Below are 26173 nucleotides of genomic sequence, written 5' to 3' on the forward strand. Positions count from 1 at the left end.
GGGCAAATAATGTCATCATCTCCAATCCAGAATATGTTCAGACCCCCCTCAAAACCCCCTCACTAAACACCAACCCAACTAAGGTTGCTCAAGAGGAAAACATCACAGTTTCGCCCACTCTAGAGGAATTGAATGCTAATGTGGAAAGAGAATTCATTATTAATGAACTGATCAGTATGCAAGAAAGGGGAAAATAGCATATAATAGCTCAATCAACCCACAAAACAGAGGTATCCTCCAGATGGGAGGTAAGAAACTAACTCCAGATTGTGGCAAATCCATGAGCAACAAGAGAGGTCGGAAGTCTTTTTTAGACAAAAGAAAGATGGACGAGGATGCAAAGGGGCAGGCCAAAATCACAACCCTGTTGTGGCAAGGAAAATCTCCCCTCCCCCTCGTAAAGGAATAAACATACTAACATGGAATGTTAGGGGTATGGGGGCACCTAACAAACAAAGATTAATTAAGCAAAGCATACTGAAATCTACTATGGACCTAGTTATGATACAAGAAACAAAACTGGGTAAGACTGATATGAACAATTTTAGCAGAAAATTCATCCAATGGCAGATGGAAATGGTGGAGTCTATAGGGGCATCGGGTGGACTGGGCATAATGTGGAAAAAAAACGCAGTTGCATTTACATGCCATACCAAGATGCAAAATTGGATGGCTGGTAAAGTAAGAGCCCTTAATCTAAATCTTGAGTTTATTATCATTAATGTATATGGCCCAATTCCAACAGATAAAAAGAGATTAGTTTGGCAGGAAATTGAACACTACTTAAACAATCAAGATGAGAAACATATCATCATAGGTGGTGACTTCAACACCATCTTGTACTCAACTGTTAAAAGCAGTGGGATAAAAACCATAAGACAGCCACAAAGAGACTTAGCAAACTGGATATATAATAATAACCTTCTGGAAATCAGGACTGAGACGGGTTTTCACACATGGAATAACAGAAGAAAAGGTTTTTCCAACATTGCAGAAATACTTGACAGAGTTTTCCTCAAAGGAGACATAACGGACCACAAAACAGAATTAAAAACTACCGTATTGCCATGGTCAAGCTCTAATCATTACCCGGTGCTATTAGAACTTATGGGGGAAGCAAAGCAAACTAGGTGCCCCTTCAAGTTCGAAATGATGTGGTTTACAAATGAAGACTTCCTCCCCAACATACAAAAATGGTGGAAGGATAGTGTCTTTGAAGGATCTAAAATGTACTGTCTTGTCAATAAGCTGAAAGAGATTAAACATAAACTGTTAGATTGGAACAAAAAGAAATTCAAAAACATCTTCGAGAAGTCAAGAATTGAGAAAGAGTTGGAAACAATAAATAATGTTGTGATGCAAAACGAGATGACCTGTGAAACATACGAGGCTGAAAAAATGATTTTATGTGAATATGAAGGCATTATGGCCAGAGAAGAGATATACTGGAAACAGAAATCTCGAGAGACATGGTTAGAAGATGGAGATAGAAACACTAAATTTTTTCACAACAGTGTCAAAATGAAAAGGGCAGCAAATAAGATTACTCAGATCATCCATGACAGTGATCAGATCATTACGGATCAAAATCTGATCGCAAAAGATGCTACCAAGTACTTTGAAAATATTCTCAATAACTAGGAGCACTCGGACCTCCCTAACAATAGAACCTTATTAAATAACATACCCAAACTGATAACAGAGGGTGGTAATCAAATGTTAAACTCCAAAATCACCCATGAAGAAGTCAAAATGGCTCTGGCACAATTTCAAGGAGACAAAGCCCCTGGACCGGATGGCTTCCCTGCTGGTTTTTTTCAAAAATGCTGGCACATCTTAGGGGAGGAGGTTACTAATGCCTTGGAATTTGCCCGCAATGCAGGGAAGTTCTTAAAAGAGATCAATAATACCTTTTTGGCCTTAATTCCAAAGAAGGAGAACCCCTCAAAGTGGGAAGAATTCAGGCCCATTTCTCTATGCAACATGACTTATAAACTACTAGCTAAAGTCATGGCCAATAGACTAAAAAAATTACTGCCTGCCATAATATCAGAATAACAAACTGGCTTTGTACCCAATAGATCAATTTTGGACGGGATTATTATCGTCCAAGAAGCCATCCACTCCTGTCAGTTCCAAGGGCAACCTAATATGCTGATAAAACTAGATATCAAAAAGGCTTATGATAGAGTGGATTGGTATTTCCTTTGTAGCTTCATGAAGGCCTTTGACTTTAACAAACAATGGGTTAATTGGGTTTACTTCTGCATATCAAACCCTAGGTTCTCTATCTTACTAAATGGGAAACCGGAAGGCTTCTTTGGAGTATCTAGGGGGCTCAGACAGGGAGATCCCTTATCCCCATTCTTATTTATCATTATGTCTGAAGCCTTAGGAAGAAGCCTGGATGCATCACAGAGAGCTGGCAGACTGGCGAGGATTCAGATTACCGAAGGGGTAGATCCATGTACTCATCAACAGTTTGTTGATGACACAATGATTCTGGGGAAAGGGTAGTTGAATGAAGCCAAGGAAATCAGGAAAATATTATACAATCTTATGGGCTAGCATCCGAAAAGATGGCAAGGAGAAATCGGAGATATTCTTTTTCAATATGGAAGCACAGGAGGAATACAGAATAGCTTCGTGTCTAGGATACAAAATAGGTCATCTACCAGTCTCGTATTTAGGAATGCCTCTGGACAAAGGTATTAGAACCAACAAACTATGGGATCCCCTGATTGAAAGGGTGAGGAAGAAGTTGTCATCTTGGAAAGTCTTACGGCTGATAGGGGCAGGAAGACTAACCCTCATAAAAACAGTCTTAGCAGCAATGCCTATCTACTATCATGTATACCACTTCTGAGAGGGGCCTATAAGAAATTAACTCACACAATCAGAGATTTCTATTGGAATGGTGCAGAGGATAAGAATAAAATGAAACTGATATCATGGGACAAGATATGTCGAGAAAAGAGTGATGGAGGCACGAGAATAAGAAAATTACTATGGCAAAATAAGGCTTTAGGGGCAAAACTAGCATGGAGAGTGTACACATCCTGAGAAGCCAAATGGGCCAGAATCCATAGGAGCAAATATATATCACAAAATCAGAGAGAGGCAGTGTTTAGGGACATAGACCCACCCAAGGGATCTAGAATCTGGGATTTTATAAAAGAAAGTCGAATGCTCATATCGAACCATCTATCTAGGGATATTCGCGACGGTAAATCCGCCTTGTTTTGGGAAGATTCCTAGGGGGGATACCCCCCGATCGACAGTCTAATGAATACGACCAATATAAAGGATCAAATGAAATCTTTATGGGGTAATCATGTAAGGGATTATACAACAATGGAACCAAAATCGACAATGGGATGGAAATGGAAAAACATGCACCCATTCTTGGATATCAAAGACCAAGAACTGTTGCAAATTCTTGACTGCAGAATAATAATATTCAGACCTGGGCCAGATGAGCTTATATGGTCTAGATCAAAGGATGGACAATACAACTGTAAAGATGGTTTCAAAACCATATATGATGAGGCAAACACTGTCAAGGATTACATCCCTAATACACTATGCTGGGACAAATTTTGTCTCCCAAAAGCTGGCTTCTTTGCCTGGGTGGCATTTCAGGGGAAGGTCCTAACTGCTGAACAATTTAAACTTAGGGGCTACGAAGGACCCTCAATCTGTCTCTTATGCAAAGAAGACGAGGAGACAAATGACCATATATTCACAACCTGCAACTACACATAGAAATGTCGGTATTGGCTGATGGCCCAACTAGGTTGGTCAGGTGCCCTTATCCCTTCCCTAAAGGAATGGCTCAGAAGTTGGCCAATCATCAGAAGGAATAGCATCTTCCACAATTTATGGATATGCAGCTCAGCAATAGTAATCTGGGAGGTTTGGAAGGAGAGGAACAGGGGAATTTTTCAAGAAGCAGAAATGAAGGTAGAGAATCTTATAACAAAAATAGAAGCCTCCATCACAGAAATCTCCAATAGCAAGAATGGGACCATCCCCCAACATGATAAGACATTTACAGACTGGGATAACTGCATTAGAAGGCAGTGGAAGGGGATTAAAATCCCTCCGTTCACTGGGAAGGGTGGCATAGACAAGACTAAAGCAAGGAAAGCATGCAAATGGGTGCCCCGGGAGGTTGGATGGTGCAAACTCAACTTTGATGGAGCATCCAGAGGTAATCCAGGGGAGGCAGGGGTAGGCTGTATAATTCACTCAGATGAGGGGATCTGTATTGGATCTAGATCCAGATATCTAGGTCAATGCACTAACAATAAGGCAGAAATGTTGAGCCTAATAGAGGGTTTAAACCTATGCAAACAATTAAAAATATCCAGATTGGAAATAGAAGGGGACTCTGCCATTATAGTTAATGCAATGAGGACCAGGACAATACCAAATTGGGAACTCAGAAGTTAATTGGACAGAGCCCTATCTCTAATGGAAAGCTTCTCAGATTACACGCTCAATCACATATATAGGGAGGCTAATACATTGGCAGATAATCTAGACAATTTAGGGGCAAATGGAATAAACAAAACCACATCATTAACATCTAGGCAATCAGACCAGGTTACTTATAGGCAAGCAGGGGTTTAGCTATAATCCTGAACAACACATTCACACATATTGGAAGGCATACATATGTATATGCACAAACAACGGTATATATGTACGTATATATTTATACTTATATGTGCATACGTGCATATATGTGGTATTAGATATATATATATATATATATATATAGATACATACTCACACATATGCAGATATATGCGTATATATCCATATATATACCTATCAATAATAATCTTAGAGCAGAGCTCATCATAACCCCTCCTTTGGCTCTTAATAGATTTCTCAATATAGCAGATGTATACGTTCATTTGTATACACAAAATATGTTTGTATGCCTATATGGTTATAAACATACATATATATGCATATATATATAAACATATAAATATGTATATCTACACATGCATACAGTTATATATGTATATACACACACAGTCATACACACATTTAAAAATATATATATTTACATAGATATATATATATATATATCTGTATATATAGATATATATATATATATATATACATAGAGACTGAAATATGTATATATACATATATATATAGATAGATAGATATGCATAGACATCATCATATGTCAAGACCTTATCATTTAGGTATTTTTCAACTGCTTAGCAATCATACACTGGAGATGCTAGGGTGTAAGGCCAACAGAGAATAATGGAAAAGCAATCAACAGCCCTATAGTCGATATGGTAGGGCAGTATGGGGATGGAAATCTCTCAGATTTGTCAGAAATACACATGCTAATCCGTATACACAAAACATGTTTATATACTTAAATCTATATATACATACATATATATGCATATATATAGACATATAAATATGTATATATGTATATGCATATAGTTATATATGTATATACATACATAAACATAAATACAATTAAGCATATATATATTTACATAGAGATATATATAGATATATGTATATACACATAGAGACCGATACATATATATATATATATAGACATATATATATAACATATACATATGCTTATACATATTATGTCAGACATCATCATAAAGGCATTGCTCGACTGCTTAAGCAATCATATATTGGAGAAGCTAGGGAGTAAGGCTAACAGACAATCATGAAAAAGCAATCAACACTCCTACAGTCGATACAGCAGGGCAATATGGGGATGGAAATTTGTCAGATTTATCAGAGAACAATCATAATATTTACCAGGAGGAAGGGAAACCATCATGAGAAAAGCCTGTCACAACCAAGGTTACAACTCGATTTACCGATAATACCGGTTAACAAAACCAGTATATCTAAGAAGAGGCACCCACCATTTATCTCTGTAAAAAGATGGACTCCGGTATTTGTCTATGCCCTAAGAAGCGTGAGATGTCCTTTGTAGGAGAGATATCTAGCAAACGCTAGTCAGTTATTCTGAGATCGAAAGAAGATCTGGTTATCCATGCGACCAAGAGGATTTTGGGCAATGAGATTATAAACTCAGAACATAGGAAACGAGTCAATAGTAGCATCCCCACGGGGTTTGCAGCAATATTACTCACAATGGGAGAAGACAAGGCAATCACAGTCTCACTATGCAGGCTAATATTAAAGAAAGAATATCTGGTTAACCTGGAAATGGCTATTAAATGTGTGGATGATAAGCTATACATACCTGTTGTGACGTATTCACACATCGCCCCATTGCAAATGGGGACCCCTACATTTTTTTTTTTGCTTTCTGGGGTTTGTTTCTAGGTCTTTTAGGGTTTTGTATATTATCCTTTGCATGCTGAGTGTTACCCAAATTGCAGGCTCTGCTTGAGCCAAGGTGAGTTCACGATGCTCCAGAATTAGGGTTTCTTTGAAAGTCTCCCTTAGGCCTAGTTTTTGCTCTTGTTGCTAATTGTATCTTGTTTGAGTTTGAGGAGGTCAATGAAGCTTGGTGAGTGAATATCATCTTTGAAGATCTGAGTTAGGTCAAATTGGTGAGTGATGAAGTCTGGAATGTCATCCAGATCTTCAAATGTCCTGAAATTTGGCTGTCTGGAATGTCATTCTAATCCTAAAATTTGACTAAGTCTGGAAAATTGAAGAATCCTCCAAAAACTAGATTTTGCATTATAACTCCTGGAGGTCCAAAACCACTCTCAAACATCCTGACAGCATATATGGAATATAATTTAAAGTATAAGAAAGGAGAAAGAATGTTATATTCCATATATGAATCCTGACGGAGAGACCAAAATGTCAAATTTCGATCTTGACCCTTCCAAAGGGTCCAAAGCAAATTTCAATTTCGCTCCTAACCCTTCCAAAGGGTCCAGAGCGAAATTCTCCATAAGACATTCTACTTTGATCCAAACTTAGAACTAACTCATTCCTAGGCATTATTGAGGGCTAAACACTTATTTGGAGTGAAGAATGTGAGAGATGAAGTCAAGGTTTGAGCCTAAAAGAAATTTCGCTCTTGACCCTTCCAAAGAGTCCATAGCGAAATTCTTAGAAGACATCTTTTTTCCTCCTTGTTTGCACTGAAAGCCTTGTTCCTTGGTTATGGTGGGGGTAGATAGATATGTTCTTGCCTTAGGGAGTGACTAAAAGTGAAGGAGTGAAGGATTTTAGCCTAAAATAGGAATTTTGCTCCTAACCCTTCCAAAGGGTCCAGAGCGAAATTCTTCATAAGCCTCATTTGCTTCCTTGCTTAGACTACCAACCTTGTTCCTTGGGCGTATTGGAAGGGAAATGATGTGTCTTTGCCTTTCCAAGTGATAGAATGTGAAGGAGTGAAGGATTTTTAACCAAGACAAGAATTTCGCTCCTGACCCTTAAAAAGGGTCCAAAGCGAAATTCATATGAGCCCCTTTTTTCTTCACAAAGCCTTGAAGTGAATGCTAACTTGGACTGGAGGATGATCAGGAGAAGCCTAATGAGTTATATCCAAGCCAAAGAAGGGAGGAAAAAAGTGAAAATGAGCCTAGAACGAGAATTTCGCTCCGAACCCTTCCAAAGGGTCCAGAGCGAAATTCATATTTCCTCTATTTTGCTCTTTAACTTGACCAAGTTTGGAACTTCTAAGGCATGGTTTGGAAGACTTGGATGCATATTTACCTTGGAGAGGAGGTTTGAGGCGATGAAATGATGGAAATCAACCTGGAAGGAGAATTTCGCTCCTGACCCTTCCAAAGGGTCTAGAGCGAAATCCTCCATTTGACCTTCTTTTTGCCTTAGGCCCTAGAGTGACCTTGTCTAGAGCTAGTTTGATAGCGAATTGCCTTGATTAGGATGAAAGGAAGTTGAATTGATTGTGTTTGAGGAATAATTGGATGAATGAAGTGCAAAATCAACCTAGAAAGAGGATTTCGCTCCTGACCCTTCCAAAGGGTCCAAAGCGAAAATCCTTATAGCTCTTATTTCCTTCCTTGTTTTGGCTAGGCGTTGGCATGTTGGAGGGTGGATGGGTATGTTCTTGCCTTGAGAGATAGTTGGACGCTTTGAAAGATGAAGATTTTGCCTAAAACATGAATTTCACTCCTGATACTTCCAAAGGGTCTAGAGCGAAATTCTTTATTAACCTCATTTGCTTCCATGCTTGGGCTTCAAACCTTGTTCCTTGGGTGAAGAGTGATGGAATTTTACCTTGCAAATAAGATTGGGATTGAAAAGATGAAGAGTCAAGTCTAGAATGAGAAATTCGCTCCTAACCCTTCCAAAGGGTCTAGGACTCCAGAGCGAAATTTCACAAAACCACTCTTTTCCCTCAATTTATGCCAAGTCTAGGGTGGTTCAAGGTGAATTAGGATTGGAAGTGTCCTTAGGTGTGACTTTGACTTGCTAGTGATTATCAAATTTGAAGGAATTGAGCCAAATCATGAATTTCGCTCCTAACCCTTCCAAAGGGTCTAGAGCGAAATTCCTAAAATCACCTATTTTCCCTTCAAAGCAAGTCAACTCCTTGGTTTTTATGGCTTGGATGGGTGTGAAGTGGTGTGACCTTGCCTTTCAAGGTGGATGGAAGTGAGAGGAATCAAAGAATATGCTCAAAATATGAATTTCGCTCCTGACCCTTCGAAAGGGTCCAGAGCAAAATTCCTTAAAACTACCTTTTCCTTTCATTTTTATGCCAAGCTAAGCCTAGACCAAGGTGGGAGAAGTTGGGAGATGCCCCTAGGATTGTCTTGGAATGGGTTTTGGCCATCAAAAATGAAGATTTTAGGCTAGGACAAGGATTTTGCTCCTGACCCTTCCGAAGGGTCCAGGGCGAAATCCTAAATAGGTCCTGTCCCTGGCCATGGTTTTTGGCGAAATTCTCCTTATTAGCCATTTTTGAGGCCAAGTAAGTGTTGTCAAGTTGAGAAAAAGATTCAAATGGAGAATCAAGTAATAACAAAGTGAAATAAATGGAGTTGAGTGAGGGAAAACAAGCAAAGAGAGAAATTCACTCCTGACCCTTCCAAAGGGTCCAGAGCGAAATTCTCCAAATCAACCATTTTCTCCTTGAGTGAAGCCAAAACATTGATTCCTATGGCATGGTTGAAGGTGGAGTGAGGTATTCTTGCCTTGTTAGGTGAACTGAAGCGAAGGAAGTCAAGAAATAAGTCTAAAGCTTGAATTTCGCTCCTGACCCTTCCAAAGGGTCCAGAGCGAATTTCTCGATTTCACCTAACTTGCCCATAACCAAGGTCAGGACATGGATCCCTAGGCTTTGGAGAAGAGAAAACTAAGCATATGCTTGCCTTGGGAGAAGTTTTGCAGTAAAGGAGTGATAGAATTGTCCTGGAATGCAAATTTTGCTCCTGACCTTTCCAAAGGGTCCAGGGCAAAATCCCTTATAGGTCCTGTCCTTGGGAAGGATCTCTAGCGAACTTCATTTTGATAACTCTTGTTGATGTTTTAAGGTAGAAAATGCTATGTTGAATGAATTTATTATGTGTCCTTAATCATCCTTGGTTTATTTTGCAAATGGAAGAAGACCAAGCCAGGGCATGGACGACCACTTCCAGTCCATCATCATCAAGGACGCTCCACAGGCAAAAGGGGAAGACTCAAGATGCTTTGAGGCATTGGATGACTAGGAGTGTTCAAGGAATTCAAGTTAGCCTCGAGACCTCATTCTACCACAAGATAAAAAAGAAAGGCTTTGCCAGCACTTCAAGGTGAGGTGTACTTCCAGAGAAAGACGACTTGACAGTCAGGAAACCTCATCAAACACATGGGAGTCAAAGAAAGGCACACCGTTCATCAAGCACATTAAAGACAGAGGAGAATCAACCAAGGTCAATGCAAGGGTACGTTGAAGAAGCACATAGTTTCAGAAGAGTTAATCAAAGTTAACTTTTCAGCATCATCAAATTGAATATTAAAAGAGGAACGAGCAAGTACTAGACAAGGTGGCATCCCAGTCATCATTCCTCCAGTCGGATTGGTCCACCTCAGCATGACCAGATTCAATGTACCTAATTTACTGGACGCAGCACAAACTTTGATGTACCTACCCCTGCTTCCTATTGGTCCTCACCCTTGGAATGTAATTTTCTAATTGGCTAAGGAAGTTTGTTGTAACAAACCCTAATTAGGGTTTCTATCTTGTAATCCTAGCCATTGATTCTAAGTCAATCAAAGTCGTATGTTTGTAAAGGGATCCCTATATAAAGCTATGGCTCCTCATTTGTGGGTGAATAGTTAGAAATAGTGAATAGTCAGCTGATAGAATAGCAATTGAGTAGATTAGGAGGACAAGGCAAGAAATTGTTGCCATTGATTGTAAATAAACTCCATTTTCATTGAAGTTATGGTGTAGTGTGTTGTTTCTTTGCAATATGCATGGTCTCTTGTTGAATCTTCATTTTAGATGATAGATAATTAAATTGAATGAAAGAAGTTATTGAATGCACTCGCGTGGAATCCACCTACTCCAAATCACTAGCCTTTTGCTGACTGTAAGAGCACCTTGCGTGGTCAACTAGCATAGAATGAGCTTAATCCCGAGTCATAACACCTTTGTTGTTCACGCATTATCTTGAATGGTGATCAGTATCTAATGGTGTACGATTTGGACATATTTGAAACATCCCTTAGAAGATCGCACTGAGTTGGTGTTGAATTGTTCAACCTGATGGTGAGACCCAACCCAGTAGGACTCCACCTAGTCATTCATCCATCTTCTCGCATTCTAGGTCTTAGAATAGACTTCCTAAACCTTGTATCTTTTGCCATTTCTTTATCTTCCAGTTAGTAAATAGGACTTGTGATTCCAACAAATCAGACGTTCAAGTCATCGAATGTAAGTCCCCTTGTGATTCTAGCAAAATCACATTGTACCGCAAAGAGCTTATCCACGAGTAGAGAACCTACATAACAGAACCTTGGAGTTACTCCGACTGATCCTTCGGAGAGATCTTCCGTAGTCGGGAAACTTTGTTCAAGAGAGGATAAGGTACCTTTAGGTATTTTATTCTGTGTTTGGTCGTGTACAAAAGACACATCAACAATACCTTATCCGGAAAATTACACCAAAGTTGCGGAAGCCATAGACAAGGAAGAAGCACTCAATATAGAGTTTAAGAGGCCTATTCTCAGCAGCAAAGATCAAAAACTATGCCGCCAAAGACAATCAGAGATAACAAGGAGTATTGCATTCCTCAAACAATGGCTTGGTGTGGTAGAAGAGCCAAAAGGTGAATGGTGAGTAAGTTATATGGTAGAGTAGGGTTGGACCTCGTTCCAAGCTGGTAATCCTAGTGATATGGAGGCTAAGGATACACAAGCCTCTTGCATGGAAGTCGTAGATGATAAGGATGAATAACAAATTTTCATAATATAGTTTTGTTTGCAGTATACTAATATAACTACTCTAATATACAGGGATGTAGGATCTACAGTTAGTACAAGGCACATATCGAATTGTTTATGAAAGGACTTTGATATTAGGATGGCTTAGAAATGTATGACTCTATTATAGCATAGATAGTGAAGGGTAAGATACTTACTTGATGGCATTTACAAAACATATATATATACTAAAATAAGTGAGGTTAGAATCCGGATTTTTCTTTGAGTCAGGCATGTACTCTTATGTTGGCTCAACCTGAGGACACCCGCAATCATTCATCTGCAAAATGCAATAACAGGAAGTACTCTCGTAACTCTTACATATTGGTTTAATTCAGCATTTGCATTTAGACATCTATAAGACCAGAATATCAAGGTAATATCATGAACTACAGGATAGATGGGTTGTGTTATTATCAGTCTCTTGTTGACTATTATTATTGTAGCTTGGGTAATCTTTCATAGTATAGCCAACAAATCCTGATGCTGACTTAATATGAAAGAAGCCTAGGCTATAATAACAACAGTGGAAAGTATAAAAAAGAAAAAGTATGCAGAGATAATACTAGTTCTTCTTCTTTTGCACTAACACTTCATGAAGTGGTTTGCAGCAGGATTGTCTTGAAAATCTGTTTTGCAGGAAAAGCAGAAGGCAGAAAATATGGCAAAAGCGGCAACAGTACACAACGAAGTCTGGTAAAGGCAAGTTAACTCATGGAAAATTATAGATACTACCTATGAAGGGCTTTTTGAACGGCCAGAATGAAGAAATTGTAAAGGAATATATGTAACTCAATAAATGATATTAGATACTGACTGGACCTATGGTCTTGGGCAAGGCCGGAGGTTTTCTCCTCTCCGCTCTATCCTATCGGCGCCCGCACTGAGCGGATATTGTAATTTTATTTATTAATAAAATATGGCTTAGGCCTTTTACCGAAAAAAAAAAAAGAATTTGCCTTTGATAATATCAATTTGTTAATGCTAAACAAATTCATGAATTAACATCAAAATATCCGTTGACTGCTCTTTCAACATAAAGTGGATCACAATTGACAATTATTTCAACTTCCACTTACTTCCATTAACGAACTCTCAATATATTTTGCGTCAAAAATTAATCTAGATCTGCTAAAGTCTTCAAGGAAATATACTGGTCTTTACCACCTCTATTATCGCTACTATCTTAATATTCTAATGAAGTTGGCCGTAAAAATTATAAGTCAAGCATATAATGTTAATTTCAATGCTGGTTGCTACTATCAAGCACTGCCTTATTCGGATCACTCATTTGTTAATCTTAATTAATATCATTAATGATTATTTCTTCTCTTCCTTATCATATCTTTAATGACCGCTGCCTTATTGCATTATAATTGTTGGGTGGTGGTCGGTTAAGATAGAATAGTTTAAATTTTTGATTTAATAAATCAATAAATTTCAATTAATAATTTGTTGATAGTTATTATATAAATAATAATAATAATTATTTTATTTAGGATATATATAACAATCAAGGAAGGGACATGACATATTAATAACCTATGATGTGCATATAGGTCCAATTTTCACCATTTCTATCAATATTTTCTATATTGACAGCATTCAAAAAAGTTGACCAACTACATTAGAAAGCATATGCATTTCATTTTTAAGAGAATAAGGCGGCTTTGCTACAATTTGATTTTTAAGTAGTGGCATTTCCAGTGCCCTGTGATTTGTGAAAATTCAAGCAAATTAGACAAAACAGTAGATCCCAAGATGGATATGTATCCCACCTGAATTGACATTGAACATACTCCCACAAAATCCTGATCAGTCAACAAAAAAAAAGTTAAAGATAGTCCAACACATATTTGACAATTGTCTAAAATTGTAAAGCAAGCATGTAACATGTGTTTCTGTGATAGGAAGCACAAACCTGAGCCAGTCCTGTGAATATTGTGGGATCCAGACATCGATAAAGTTTAGAAAGACATGATAAAGTCTTCTCCAGTGGAGCATACAAAGTTTCAAAAGCATCTAAGTTATCGGCTACCTGAGATAAGAAAATCCAAAAAATTATCAAATGGGATTCATCAATTCAGTTAAGAGATTTTCTGCAACTGCACAGATTTAATACATATTACTGGCTATTAATTAAATATGTCCTTCAATTTGCAAGCATGCAACAAGGAAATTTTTATAAGGCCAAATCACTGAAAGTAGAGATGTGGGGTGTGTGTGTGTGTGCATTAGCAATTTAGCAATGAATTATTGTCATGTTTTCGACACTTTAATTAAACAATATGCAATAGAAATTTGGGATTATTGGAAAACTTCCATCCCTAGCCATATAAATATATTAAGTAAATGCATTCATTAGTCATTCATCATTTCCAAGATATTAATTTCTAGTTGTTTCATGAATAACTAATAAACAAACTGTATGCTAGTGTATGGCTTAAAGAGAGAATGATCTTTCCTTTTCTTGCAAGCAAAGCACTAATTTATCTATGCACAGCTTCTTATGCTAACAATTATTTTTCATTAAGAATACTTATTAGTAATATGATTTGACTTTTTCTGTGTTGTGTCTTGTGAGCATTGATGCTGAAAAATAGTCAACATTCCAATGCACTCTCTTAACAAAGGTGCTAAGTGTATAACTTCCACTCAGCTTATATCCTAACATTCTACCTCCATTAACATATTTTATCCTCAAAACATAAGAGGCCAATTAATATGACTAACAAAAATCTCTGTACACTTGACATCACATCCAATCATCCACCCATCTATATGTGATCTTGATAGATGATGGTCCTTGATGATGCCATGCTTCCTCTATGCTAGTTTGATTTCATGCTAGTCCATAATTGATGCTACTCTAACATTGTGTATTACTATGCCTATTGTTTCTTGAATATGTCGCCGGCATAAAATGCCTATTGTTATGTTTGATAATATTTGTTATCTGCCAATGTTTTAATGGTTTGTATTAAGTGGGTTGTCACTCTCGGGTAGTCAATATCAGTTGGTTGACAGTTGTGTTCCTCTCAACAACTGTTGAGTCCTTTAAATATGTTGTGTACTGCCAAGGAAGGGAGTATGGAATAGTCGGGTCAATGGTAATCCTTGGCCGACCATCTGTTGTCTTCTCCTCTATAATAATTTCATGTGTGAGTAAAGATATATTTTACTGCTGTGTCTAGTATGCATTGTCATGTATATTATTATTTCCTATATTTGATTTATCAGATATAGCAGTAAACAATTATGTGTATCTCGATAAGCATTGCTCTCTTAATTCCATGCATATCGATCATGTTTGCTTCTTTGACTCAATGTAAATCAGTAGTCACTGTTCTAATCCACCACGTCGTGCCTCTATGATCATTGTCTCTTATGCCAATATACAAAAACCTTTAATGCTTCTTTTTCTTTTTCATTTGACTCATCAAATCTTTCTAGTGCTCATTCAGCTCTTACATAGACAAAGGAAGTAAAATTCATTCACAAGTACCTAAGTCCTCATACTTTTGTTTAGATTCTTCCTTGTTTTATTCTTTAGATTCTTCCTTGTGATCAACTTTAGAGTCTTCTTCATGCCTTGATATCATTAGTAATTCCTTATAATATCAACTTATATTTCTTGAAAATTGGTTGCAAGCGGGTTATCTGTAAAAAAATTCAGAAAATATGATAAGTTAGAAAGATTCAAGGCTTGACTGGTGGCCAAGGGCTACTCCCAAAGAGAACTAATTTTTTGGTAAATTTTTCCCTCCTATTGCTAAATTGTATTCCATTGAATTCTTGCTTTCTATTATTGTTGGCTATGATTTGGAAGTAGAACAAATGGGCATTAAAATTGTTTCCTTGCATGGGTGTCTTTAAGTGGAAATCTGCATGCAGCAACTAGATGAATTTGTGGTAAAAGGGAAAGAAAATTCAGTTTGTAGTTTAAAATGGCGAGTGCATAGTTTAAAACAATCACCTTGAATGTGGTATCAAAAGTTTGATGCTTTCACATTGATGTTAGGTTATGTTAGAAACAAAGGTCATTGTGTTTGCATAAAACATATTGATTATCAGATTCTAATTATTATTTTGTATGTTGATGACAAGTTCATTGACAATGAGACAATAATGAAGGAGCTTACATACGCTTTCTCGTGCATTTTACATGAAGGATTTACAATTAAAAAAATTTATTCTGGGAACGGAAATTAGTAGCAACCAAGTTCACAAAAAGCTTTGGCTCAGTCAATGTAAGTATGTTGACACTATTTTGCAACAGCTGCTATGCATGATTGTAATCCAATGAATATTCCTTTACCTATTTGCACTAATCTTTTTGGATGTGTGTCCTAAGGTAGATGAAAATTTCAAAAGCAAGTATAATTTGTCTTATACTAGTGTTATTGGTACCCTAATGTATACAATGGTTTGTACTAGACTAGATATTGCCCAAGCAATGGGAGATCAAAGTTCATTTATGTCTAACCCTAGCAAAGAGCATCGGACTTGTGTTAATAGGGTATTTAGATATTTGCAAGAACTTTTTGATTATTGCTTATGTTATAATGGTTATAATGATGCAGGCAAGATATTGGACATGCAAAGTTTTGTTGATGCAAATTGACCAAGTCACTTGGATAGTCAGGTGTTCAGTAGTGCTTGTGTTTTCTCAATTTTGAGGTGTTGTTTGCCGGATGAGTGAGAAGCAGCCCATAGTCACCTTGGAACAAAAGCATATCATTGTCACACATACCTATAAAGAGGAAAATTAATTACAAAAATTATGTTTACGAATTGGTTTTGATTGCACAATGGTCAAATCAAATGTGATAGTCAAACTGCTATATGTTTGGCTAGGAATCTCATGTACCATGCTCATACAAATAATATTGATGTCCAGCATCACTTTCTCGAGATGGTGAAGAGTGGTAAAGCCATGATTCACAAAGTTGACACTTTGGATAATGTTGCAGATTAGCTTACAAAAGGGGCAAAGATGTCATGGTCCTTGTATTCAATACATAATTCATTTTTATGTTTCCTATTTACGTCATTGCAATGTATAATATCAAAAAGGAAAATTTTAGGATAATGCAATATAAATTGCAACCCCCATCTTTCTTAGAATCGGTGACTTGGATGCCCATAAGGAGTTGAGAGATATTATTTTATGATTGTTCTACAGATTCCTTGGGATTGTTGTAATGGCATTGAATAAGGTGACAAGATCAAAGATTCAAAGTTATGGGGCATCTTTCTTGAGATAGACAATGACATTGCAAATAAGCACACCCATGGAGCACCTTGACATTGAAAAGATGGTTTAATGGTGTCCTCAATATGTAAAAGGAGTAATTTTCTAGTTTGGAGACTACTCTCATGTAGTAGGTTGTGAAAATTTTTGCCGAGGTTTTTTCAAACCATGTTTGGTATCACAGTATTATTTTATGGTGGTTTTCTAGAGCCTCCTTAATTCTATATATTGAAGGCTTGGTATGGGGCAGGGATGGTTATTTGCAGGTACTCTCACACTGCTACAATTCTGTTGGACTAAAGAAGATTCTATGAGTCGTATTAATCTAATTGTTTCTACTTGATTTATTAACTTAGTATACTTTTTGGTGGTGGAGTTTTTTCCTAAATGGTTTCTCCATGTATAGTCAATGTCATGCATGCTTGTTAATTTTTTATTGCTGTTTTAAATGCTTATTCATGTTCTATTTCAGATTTTTAATGTTAATCATATGTAGGTGTCATTGAGTTAAATCAGACTTGCACACTATATACATATAATATCACTATTATTGTTCACCAATTTTCCCAACATGGCTGATGTAGTCAAGGTTGTTTTGGCAGGGGTCATAGGTTGGGTGAAAATCCTCATCATCTATATTGAGCTAGGGCAAATAGGCTGAAATTGGGAGTCTAGAAAGACACCACCCCCATCAGCAAGCCCTGAGCTACTTTTGATGGCCTCAATAAATTTTAGCTTCAAGTCAGGTAGTTGGCATGGAGACATTTCACTTGAGCTACTGAAGATCTGCTAAGACCAAACCCATAATCAAGAGTGGGGGAATTTCATTTCAATATATTAGTTATTGTACTCTTTTCCAAAAAAAAAAAGCAATATGAGATTCAATTTTAAACTCAATCACCATATTTTGGAACTATAAAAGTAACAAAGTCTTATGCAACTAATTTCTTTCAAGAAAGCAAAGCAACACATAACACAGTTACAGCTGATGTCACAAATTCTGCTTGCAATTGTTTACAATGTCAAAATCTTAATAAAGAGTAAGAAACACAAAATGACAAAACATAAGGAAACCTAACTAAGGTTATTGCAGATCTGCGCAACGATATCACAAAACAAAACAAGTGATAACAATTCATGCACATGAATTTTATGTATGATGAGATCAATACATTAATTCTAATGCTTCTATGGCAGCACTTGGAGTACATTAGAACTCTTCACATTAAAAGTAAAACTCAAAAACAACAAAATTCAATAACAAAAAATGAACACCATCTGAACTAGAAACAAATTATATTTCCATTACCTCATTCTCAGGTGTCGATTCAACAGCACGCTCAAGCTTTGCAGGGTAATCAAGGTCCTCTGCTGAAGGAAGATAATTTGCAATCTGTAATTCATTAGACACTAAATAATTCAGAACTGTGACAATCTCAAACATCTGAACCACAGCACGGATATCCATCGTGTACCTAAATCCACATTGAATGATTGCTCGTTACTTCTAACAATTAGCTAAAAATCAACAAAAAAGGCTGAAACACGTTTCGACTTCAGGAAAGAGTTTTCATTTTCATTGCAAGGAATTTTTCTAGCTTATGGGTGATACATCAAAACCGCTTTTATCATTTATATAATCCATGTTAGTTTGATGCTAGTGCATTATAAAGTGATAAACAAAATGCAAAGCAGTCTCAAATGACAAATATAAGCAAAATCATAGTTTGAAGACTCTCTGAGTGTAGGAGTTGATTGGTGACTCCTCAACACCCTCAAGAACCTTGCGAGACCCAAATAACTTCGGCAAGAGAGAAAATGGCAAGAATAGCTTGCTTGATTATGAATGCAAGAATGGACATGAAAATATACACGAGAGGCCTTGCTTATAAAGGCAAGATGAGAGGTAGGATTAGACAAAATGTTGACATGTGTCATAATCCAATGCATTGAGACAACTAAAGTGATGGCCTAGGTAACAAAACATAATTGTCAAAAGAAAAGATAAAATCATGTAATAACTAATCGATCTTCTAGAAGGACACCTAAGACCAAGTAAACTTAAGTCATGTGAATAAGTCCCCTACTAGGCACTAGTGCAAACACTAGGTACAAGACCTTATTCACACCAACACCAAGTACTCTACAAGACTTTCCAAACTCCCAAGTCCCTAAGTAGGCTGAGCCGAGTCAACCAGACCCCCACGCCGAGTCTAGACGAGTCTTGGAGAGTACTTGGCCAAGTCCTCCTCCAAGAATCTTTGAGTCTCATTCTCAGACTTTCGAGTCTTGAGCTCAAACACTTTAGTCTAGCGCTTGGACATAATAGCCACACTTTTTTAAGTGAAATTTCAACTCTTTTTGGTCATTTTTTGCTCTTAGTCGCCCATTTCACCCAATGAAGCATCAACATAGCAAGAATACGATTTCAGAAGAGAATTTTTAAGCATTAAAAGTTGATCAAATTATCAAACAGAAGCAGCACAATTGAATACAATGAAGGAAAACAAAGACACTTCTGAAATAACAATCTATCATCATTTTGATATTGACTTGCCTTGTAGTTCAAGGCTTGAAAAATTAGGTTACACTAGGAAGGGAAACACAAAGATGTAGATTGTATTTGGTTGCTTTTTTTCATTTTGATATATCATCATATGCAAAGAGTCATAATGCTGTTATACATTTATTATTTATAATTTTGTTGTATTACAGTGTATTGTTCAACTTTGAAACTATGAAATTTCAAATTTTGAGAGTTTGAGGATCATATGACATGTGATGTTTGAATTATGACAAATTGATAGTCAACTTAAACTTTTATGTTCTCTAAATGCACTTTGTCGAGTCTATGCCGAGTTATTCGTCAAGTTTGTCTTGAGTCCTAAGTCTGAGTCAAAATTTTCGGTTGTCGAGTCAAGTCCAAGTCTGTGTCTTCAAACTATGAGCAAATTGATGAAGAACAAAAACCTTTTTCTGAGTTTCAGCAATGAAAGGGTGTGTAGGGACAGCAAAATGTTTCCCAGATTTTGGAGATGGCTACTAAAATAACATATAGTATTAATGATGAATTTTGAGATCACAAAAAAATTACAAAATAACTTAAACAAACTAAAAGTACCTAGCATTATATGATGAAGAATAACCAGCATTTCTCTGAGCTTCAGGGATGAGGGGATGGATTTTGGGAGCAGTGAAAAAAATTCCAGATTATGGGGATGGCTATTAGAATAGCATATAATATTAATAGATGAATTTAAAAATACAAATATAAATTACAAAACAACTTAAAAAGACTAAAAGTAGCTAACAATTTGAAAAGTAAATACAACATGCTGAATTTGCAATCATAAATTAACAAAGTATTGATCCAATAATCTATCTAATAATTATTATATGATATTTATTCCCTTAACTCATGAACAATGCATACAAACTACAAAGGTATAAACTCAAATCTAAGAACCAAAACCAAATCAAAATGTGACAACAAGAAATGCATAGTTGCATTAAGTAACAAGCTCGGCAATTGGAGTCATGGTAAGCAGAGAATGTCTTGAATTATTCCCCGTCACTGCATCTGCTGGATTCAATCAGCTCCTGCAGTCCAATCTTGGATCTACATCCTCATTATCACTTATATGTTAAAGTCACTAGGACCTCTTCCCCACAACTTATGAACCCAAAGATATGTTTCTATGTCAAGCATTTATTACAAATTGTTCATAGCACCATCATATGCTGAACAATCTCTACCATCTTAGATGGCTAACAAAGGATTTATTTCCCAAGTAATTAATTGAAATAAACCACCACAGTTTTTGCAGTGCTATGATACTCTAGCTTTGTTCTCTATTCTGGTTAAGTACAAAGAGCACTTTACTTTGAGGTGACATGTCTACTAGGATTCAATGTCTGGATAGAGTTTTAGAAAGCTATCTAGCCAACTTCAACTATATTGATCAGAAATGCTTGGCCCTTTTTCCTTTGAAAGGATGGCATTTATAGTATAGGGCTTTACATGGGACACCTCTCTCCAGTTACATACATCCTTTCAAACAGTCCAGATGTTGAACGTACAATTTAATAACCTTACATAAATCCCAAGTCATATGGACAAGCACATATTACTAATTTTCTACCCAACTCTGGAGGTTTGGCAGCCTTGGATGGTTGGACAAGTTCTAAGCAGCACCTTTCTTCCTCCTAGTATTGTGCAACCTAAACTTCTAATCCCCAGTTTTTCTACTGAGGGAATTGTCAGAATCCACAGTGGGCATAACTATTTTGATTTTAAGTTGGCGATGCTCACTACTCAAACACTTGCAGTCATATCTTAGCATCATCCAAGTTGGTCCTCACCCACAAGGGGGCTCATTGAGCTCACACCATAGCTCACCACCCCCAATGTGTGCTATCACAACAGTTGCATTTACAATGAATGCAATCACAATATAACCCATGAAAGACTCAAACCACAGAGGGAGGATCCATCAATGTGAGAATATACATTTCCTGCCTACAAACAGAAAGCCCAATTCCATCAACTTTGCATGCTCGGCAAAAGGGTTTTCCATATTCTAACAAGTATTACCAATTTTCTTCCTACCTTCAGAGGTTTGTTGATGTTGGATGTTAGGAAAGGTTATCAGAATCATCCGTCAACATTCTTCCTCCTAGGATTTCCCAACATAGCCTACTCATCTCTAGTCTTTCTCCTATGGACATGTCAGATGCTGTAGTGGCCAAAAATGTTTTGATTTTGTGTTGGTGATACTCACTTCTCAAACAGTTGCACCCATTTCTTAACATTGTCTGAGTCTTAACCTCAGCAATAAGGGGTGCTCACTGAGATTATAACATAACCCACAACCACCAAAGTGTGCTGCTGCAACTGTCACATCCACAATGAATGCAATTACAATAACCCAAGTTACACTAAAACCATAGAGAAAGGATCCGCCACTATAAGAAAATACCCTTAAGCCAAATTTTGTCACCTCTGCATACTCTGAAAAAGGTTTACCCTAAGGAAATAGATGTTGGCTAAAAGGATGTTTGTTGCTGATTGTTCTTCTGCTTCAAGCTTTATTATAAATGTATGGCAGTCATAGTTATGAGGCTTAAAAATTTGATATGTTCTAGAGGTTAAAAATTTTGGAGATCCAGATTTTTTTTCAAAATGAACGAATGTATTATAGCAATTGAAAATCCAGACCAAATCAGACGAATCTGGCTAATCGAAACCATCCAAACCAAACTGGATTTGAACAAAATATGGCCAGATTTGGTAACTGAGGTGGAAATGCAGGTTTTAGAACTCAGTTTCCAACCTGGAATCTATCAACACCTTGTTTTGTGAGGACTTTATCAGCACCAGATTTGGTAACAATTGTGGCTAAAAGGATGGTTGTTGGTGATTGTTTCTGCTTCAAACTTTATTATAGATGTATGGAAGTCATAGTTACAAGGCTAGAAACTTTGATATGTTCTACAGGTTAAAAAATTTGGAAATCCAGTTTTTTTTTCAAAATAAACAAATGTTTTATAGCAATTGTAAATCCAGACCAAATCAGTCAAAGCTGGTTGATCCAAAACATCCAAACCAAACTGGATTAGAACAAAATATGGGCAGATTTGGTAACTATGGTGGCAATGTAGATTTTTTGAAACTCAGTTTCCAATTTGGACTTTATTAACACCTTGTTTTGTGAGTGGTCTTCCCTTGGACTAACTTCAATATTAATACTTGGATTTTATGATTGGGATTTACACATTATGAGTCTGCCCAATCTAGTTATGTTTAAGTTGTTTTGTTTATATTAACATTTTGAACTCCTTGGTTTTGTTTTCCCTTGACTAATACTTTCCTACAGTAATTTACTTTAGGATCCCATTAACCTACTATGTTAATTAATCAACATTAATATTCTTTCACTTTATTTCTTCCTAATGTATTCCCATGGAGCTGGTAATCACACCCTCATATCGTTTTACAACTATTACTCAAATGACAAATCCTCATAGTATTTCACACATAATTAAGAATATGTTATTAACCAACAGAATTGGAACAAGCACTAAAGCCAACACTCAAGCAGTGCACCCCAACATCAAAATCTTGAATGAAATGACATAATCAAAATTAATTATAGGAGATGATATTGGCCTTTTGCAAAACCATAAATGTGGTAAGCATTTTGTACAGTATTAAAATACCTCATCGCGCACATGAGTTTGGGCACGAAATGTCAATCTCTCATGCACATCTGCCAAAATTCGCAACACTGTGGGCCTCAAACCAGCTACAGATTCTCCTCGCCTTACTAGTTGCTCTTCTAGAACTTCTGATTTAAGAATGTCAACAAGCTCACAAAGCAAATCCAGGTCTGCTTCATGAATTAACTTTGGGCGTAATGTATCATACAACAATGTGCACCTGCAAAAAATCATAGTAGAAAAGGCAAAATAAGATTTTATATTTTCTAACAAACCTTGGAACAAAACAGCACTTGTACATTGAACTGACATGATGCTACATTTTTCAGAATTCTATATAATACTAATGTTTAATAAATTAATAGCAGCATACACATTTCTTACCAAATGAATGAAATAGAAGAAGAAATTATAGGGTTGACTTCATTCAGAAGCTAAAAAATAAATATAACTTAGTAAACTTACAACGGATCCATCAAGGGAGCCAGACTTGATGTCTCTGCAGAAGATGAAGGGAAAAAATGATCGAAAAGTTGATGCTCAAGTTGGCAAACCTGAAATATTTTGAAAAAATAAAAAATACATTAACAAAGGAAGCATGATATAAACAATCGACAGTTTGGAAAAATTGTTCTGCACTGAATTTAATTTATTTCACGCATTAGTTAAACTCCAAAAAAGCAACTGAACTTGCAAAGGATTGTATTATATCTTTAACTTCTCTTTCAGTTTCAGATTTATCAATAATCTTAAATTTTGTCAATTTTATCATGCATTCATCTTTAATTTGGAGAGTGTTGAACATTAATATAGATGCAAAAGCATATGGATTTCAAAGAATCGATGTTGTTCAATTAATCAAGGAGACAAAGCTCCTTTAAATAGAGTTACAAAAATGATGTTTCTAAAAGAAACAATCATTAACTAGAGGCGAAATTAGAAACAACATAAATGACCATTAATAACACAAAGAGAAAGATATTATTCTAATACCCTCCCTTAATGGTCATCGTTCTAACTACCAAGAGAAATAACAGAGAAGGTTGCCCCCTTCTTCTCAAAACACGCTGCAACAGAAGACAAGAGCCTGCCACTAACTCTGCCACTTGAGATGAGTCTGCCACCAACCCTCCCAGAAACTGCAGAACTTCTGGAGATACCCAAAACAACACCAACCGTCCAACCTGATGTTGGAGAACTGTTCCTCCCTGTAACTAGAGACACACCAAGAATAGTTGTCACGATTTTAAGGAAAAAATCGGCAAACCCTCCAAACTATTGCAGATGAGCAAGATGCCCAAAAATAGACTGCAAACAAGAGACTAGTGCAGATGTTCGCACAACAACTCCAGGTGCGACTAAAAACAGACTGCAGCAAAGTACAATTTTTGAGGAAAAAATCATAAACCCTCCCATGATTTTTTTTATAGGGACAAAAAATATTTAAAAACCCAGACTTTTTTAAGAGAAAAAAGAATTAAAACCCATCAAAAAATTTTCAAGTAAAAAAATATTAAAAACCGAAACAAACATCAATGCCCATAAGCCATCTTCACGCTTTTCAAGGCACGAAAAATGAGGTACTAAGAAGATGCTAAGTGCACAAACCCTGAGGTACGAGGTTCAATGCACTGAGACAAGTCCAAGCACAAATTCCAATGCAGAAAATAGAGGCAGGTACAGGTACAAACTTCAAAAAACAAATGAAGTATGGCTGGCACAGATTTCAAGAAAAATTTACGGCTGACCCAAAAAAATCCAAAGACAACCCATAAATCCTTGCGAAAAACCCAAAAAGAATCTGAAATCAGAATTGAAATCCGCTAGCACGGAAAACGACGCACCCACAAAATTTTGAAAACAACCCAATTGAGCTCTCGAAAAACCCACCAAGAATGTGCAATCGGAAAAAAAAAATTGACTTGATCTGAAGGGTAAAAATCCTAATCGAAAATGCGGATTTCCATCCAAAAATGGCAGAAAAAAAATTTGCAGGTGGAAAAAATCGTGTCACACGCAGAGGATTAATGGCGTTGCGGGACGAAGGTCTGGTTAAAAAGAAATCCGCCACAGAAAACACAAAAAAGAACAGAAGAAAAAACTTCCTAAAAAAAAACCCTTTCGAAAAAAAATTTGAATTTCGAATTCTGAAAAAATCACAAGCCCTAGATTTGTTTTTTCAGTGATGAAAAATTTCGTTCGAAAATTTTTAGAAAAAACATTTTTTTTTCTTTTTGCTCTGATACCATAATACAAATGCAAATGCATATGGATTTCAAAGAATCGATGTTGTTTAATTAATCAAGGAGAAAACGCTCCTTTAAATAGTGTTACAAAGATGATGTTTCTAAAAGAAACAATCATTAACTACAGGCGAAATGAGAAACAACTTAAATGACCATTAATAACACAAAGAGAAAGATATTATTCTAATAAACATAACATATTGTTATTGTCACTCTGCACTTTCTAATTCTCCCAAAACCACAGATGTTGAATGCCTAGAAGTCAGGCACAGTTTCAAGCAACAAGCTATTTATTGTCACAAGCATGGAAATTCAATTTCAATAGGGACAAATTAGTCCCTATGAATTTACTCCTAGTGGAAGTTTGATTTCCATAAGGACCTTTTGATCCTTAGATTTCTTCCTTGTTCAAATTACTTTGCTCATCCAATCCCTCAAGTGGAAAATTGATTTTCCTAGGGACTTTTGTAATCCTTTGTTTCAACTCTCTCCCCAGGAGTGGAAAATCGATGGGGATAGGGACTTTTCACCTGTTCATCACAAAGTCCACATCAATCTTGCAATAATTTCATCATTTTCGCTCAAATCAAAAGGAATAGTAGAAATTTGATTCTCATGAATACAAATCAAACTTTTGCATCCTTGACATTGTAAATCTCATAAACCCTAAGACCTATTTGCAAAGGTTAATGACTAAAGAAACTACTGCCAAGCCAAGCAAACTAACAAAATGACTACCCTAAAAAGCAAAAAGTGGGGGGTCCCCATTTGCAATGGGGCGATCTGAAAACGTCACAACAATGTCGTAGAGAATTTTGAGGAGAAGGGGACAGCCTTCTATGCATTTGTGGCCAAATAACCTACAAATAATGTCACATCTTCTGTAGGGTAGTTAGTAGAATGACCATTAAGGGAAGGTATTAGAATAATATTGTAATATTGATATAATGGGCATCTTAGTCATTTAGTTAGTATTTAGAAACCTCCTTTTATGTCTTCAATTTTTAGTTAGTTTTAAGAA

At 36.5% G+C, this 26173-nt stretch overlaps 1 protein-coding gene across 7 annotated transcripts in view; it reads right to left on the bottom strand.

Moving 5' to 3' along the window:
- The window catches only part of LOC131072078 (conserved oligomeric Golgi complex subunit 3), a 194962-nt gene that overhangs the window by 93041 nt on the left and 75748 nt on the right, over positions 1–26173 (bottom strand). For all 7 annotated transcript variants that reach the window (XM_058008104.2, XM_058008105.2, XM_058008106.2 and 4 more), the window contains 5 exons: positions 23372–23460; positions 22907–23126; positions 17997–18080; positions 13355–13471; positions 13212–13244 (listed from right to left, as the gene is read on the bottom strand). In XM_058008104.2, coding sequence (XP_057864087.2) covers positions 13212–13244; positions 13355–13471; positions 17997–18080; positions 22907–23126; positions 23372–23460 — 543 coding nt within the window. The remainder of the gene's footprint in view (positions 1–13211; positions 13245–13354; positions 13472–17996; positions 18081–22906; positions 23127–23371; positions 23461–26173) is intronic.

This window comes from Cryptomeria japonica, chromosome 3, assembly GCF_030272615.1.
Source record: "Cryptomeria japonica chromosome 3, Sugi_1.0, whole genome shotgun sequence".
NCBI lineage: Eukaryota > Viridiplantae > Streptophyta > Pinopsida > Cupressales > Cupressaceae > Cryptomeria > Cryptomeria japonica.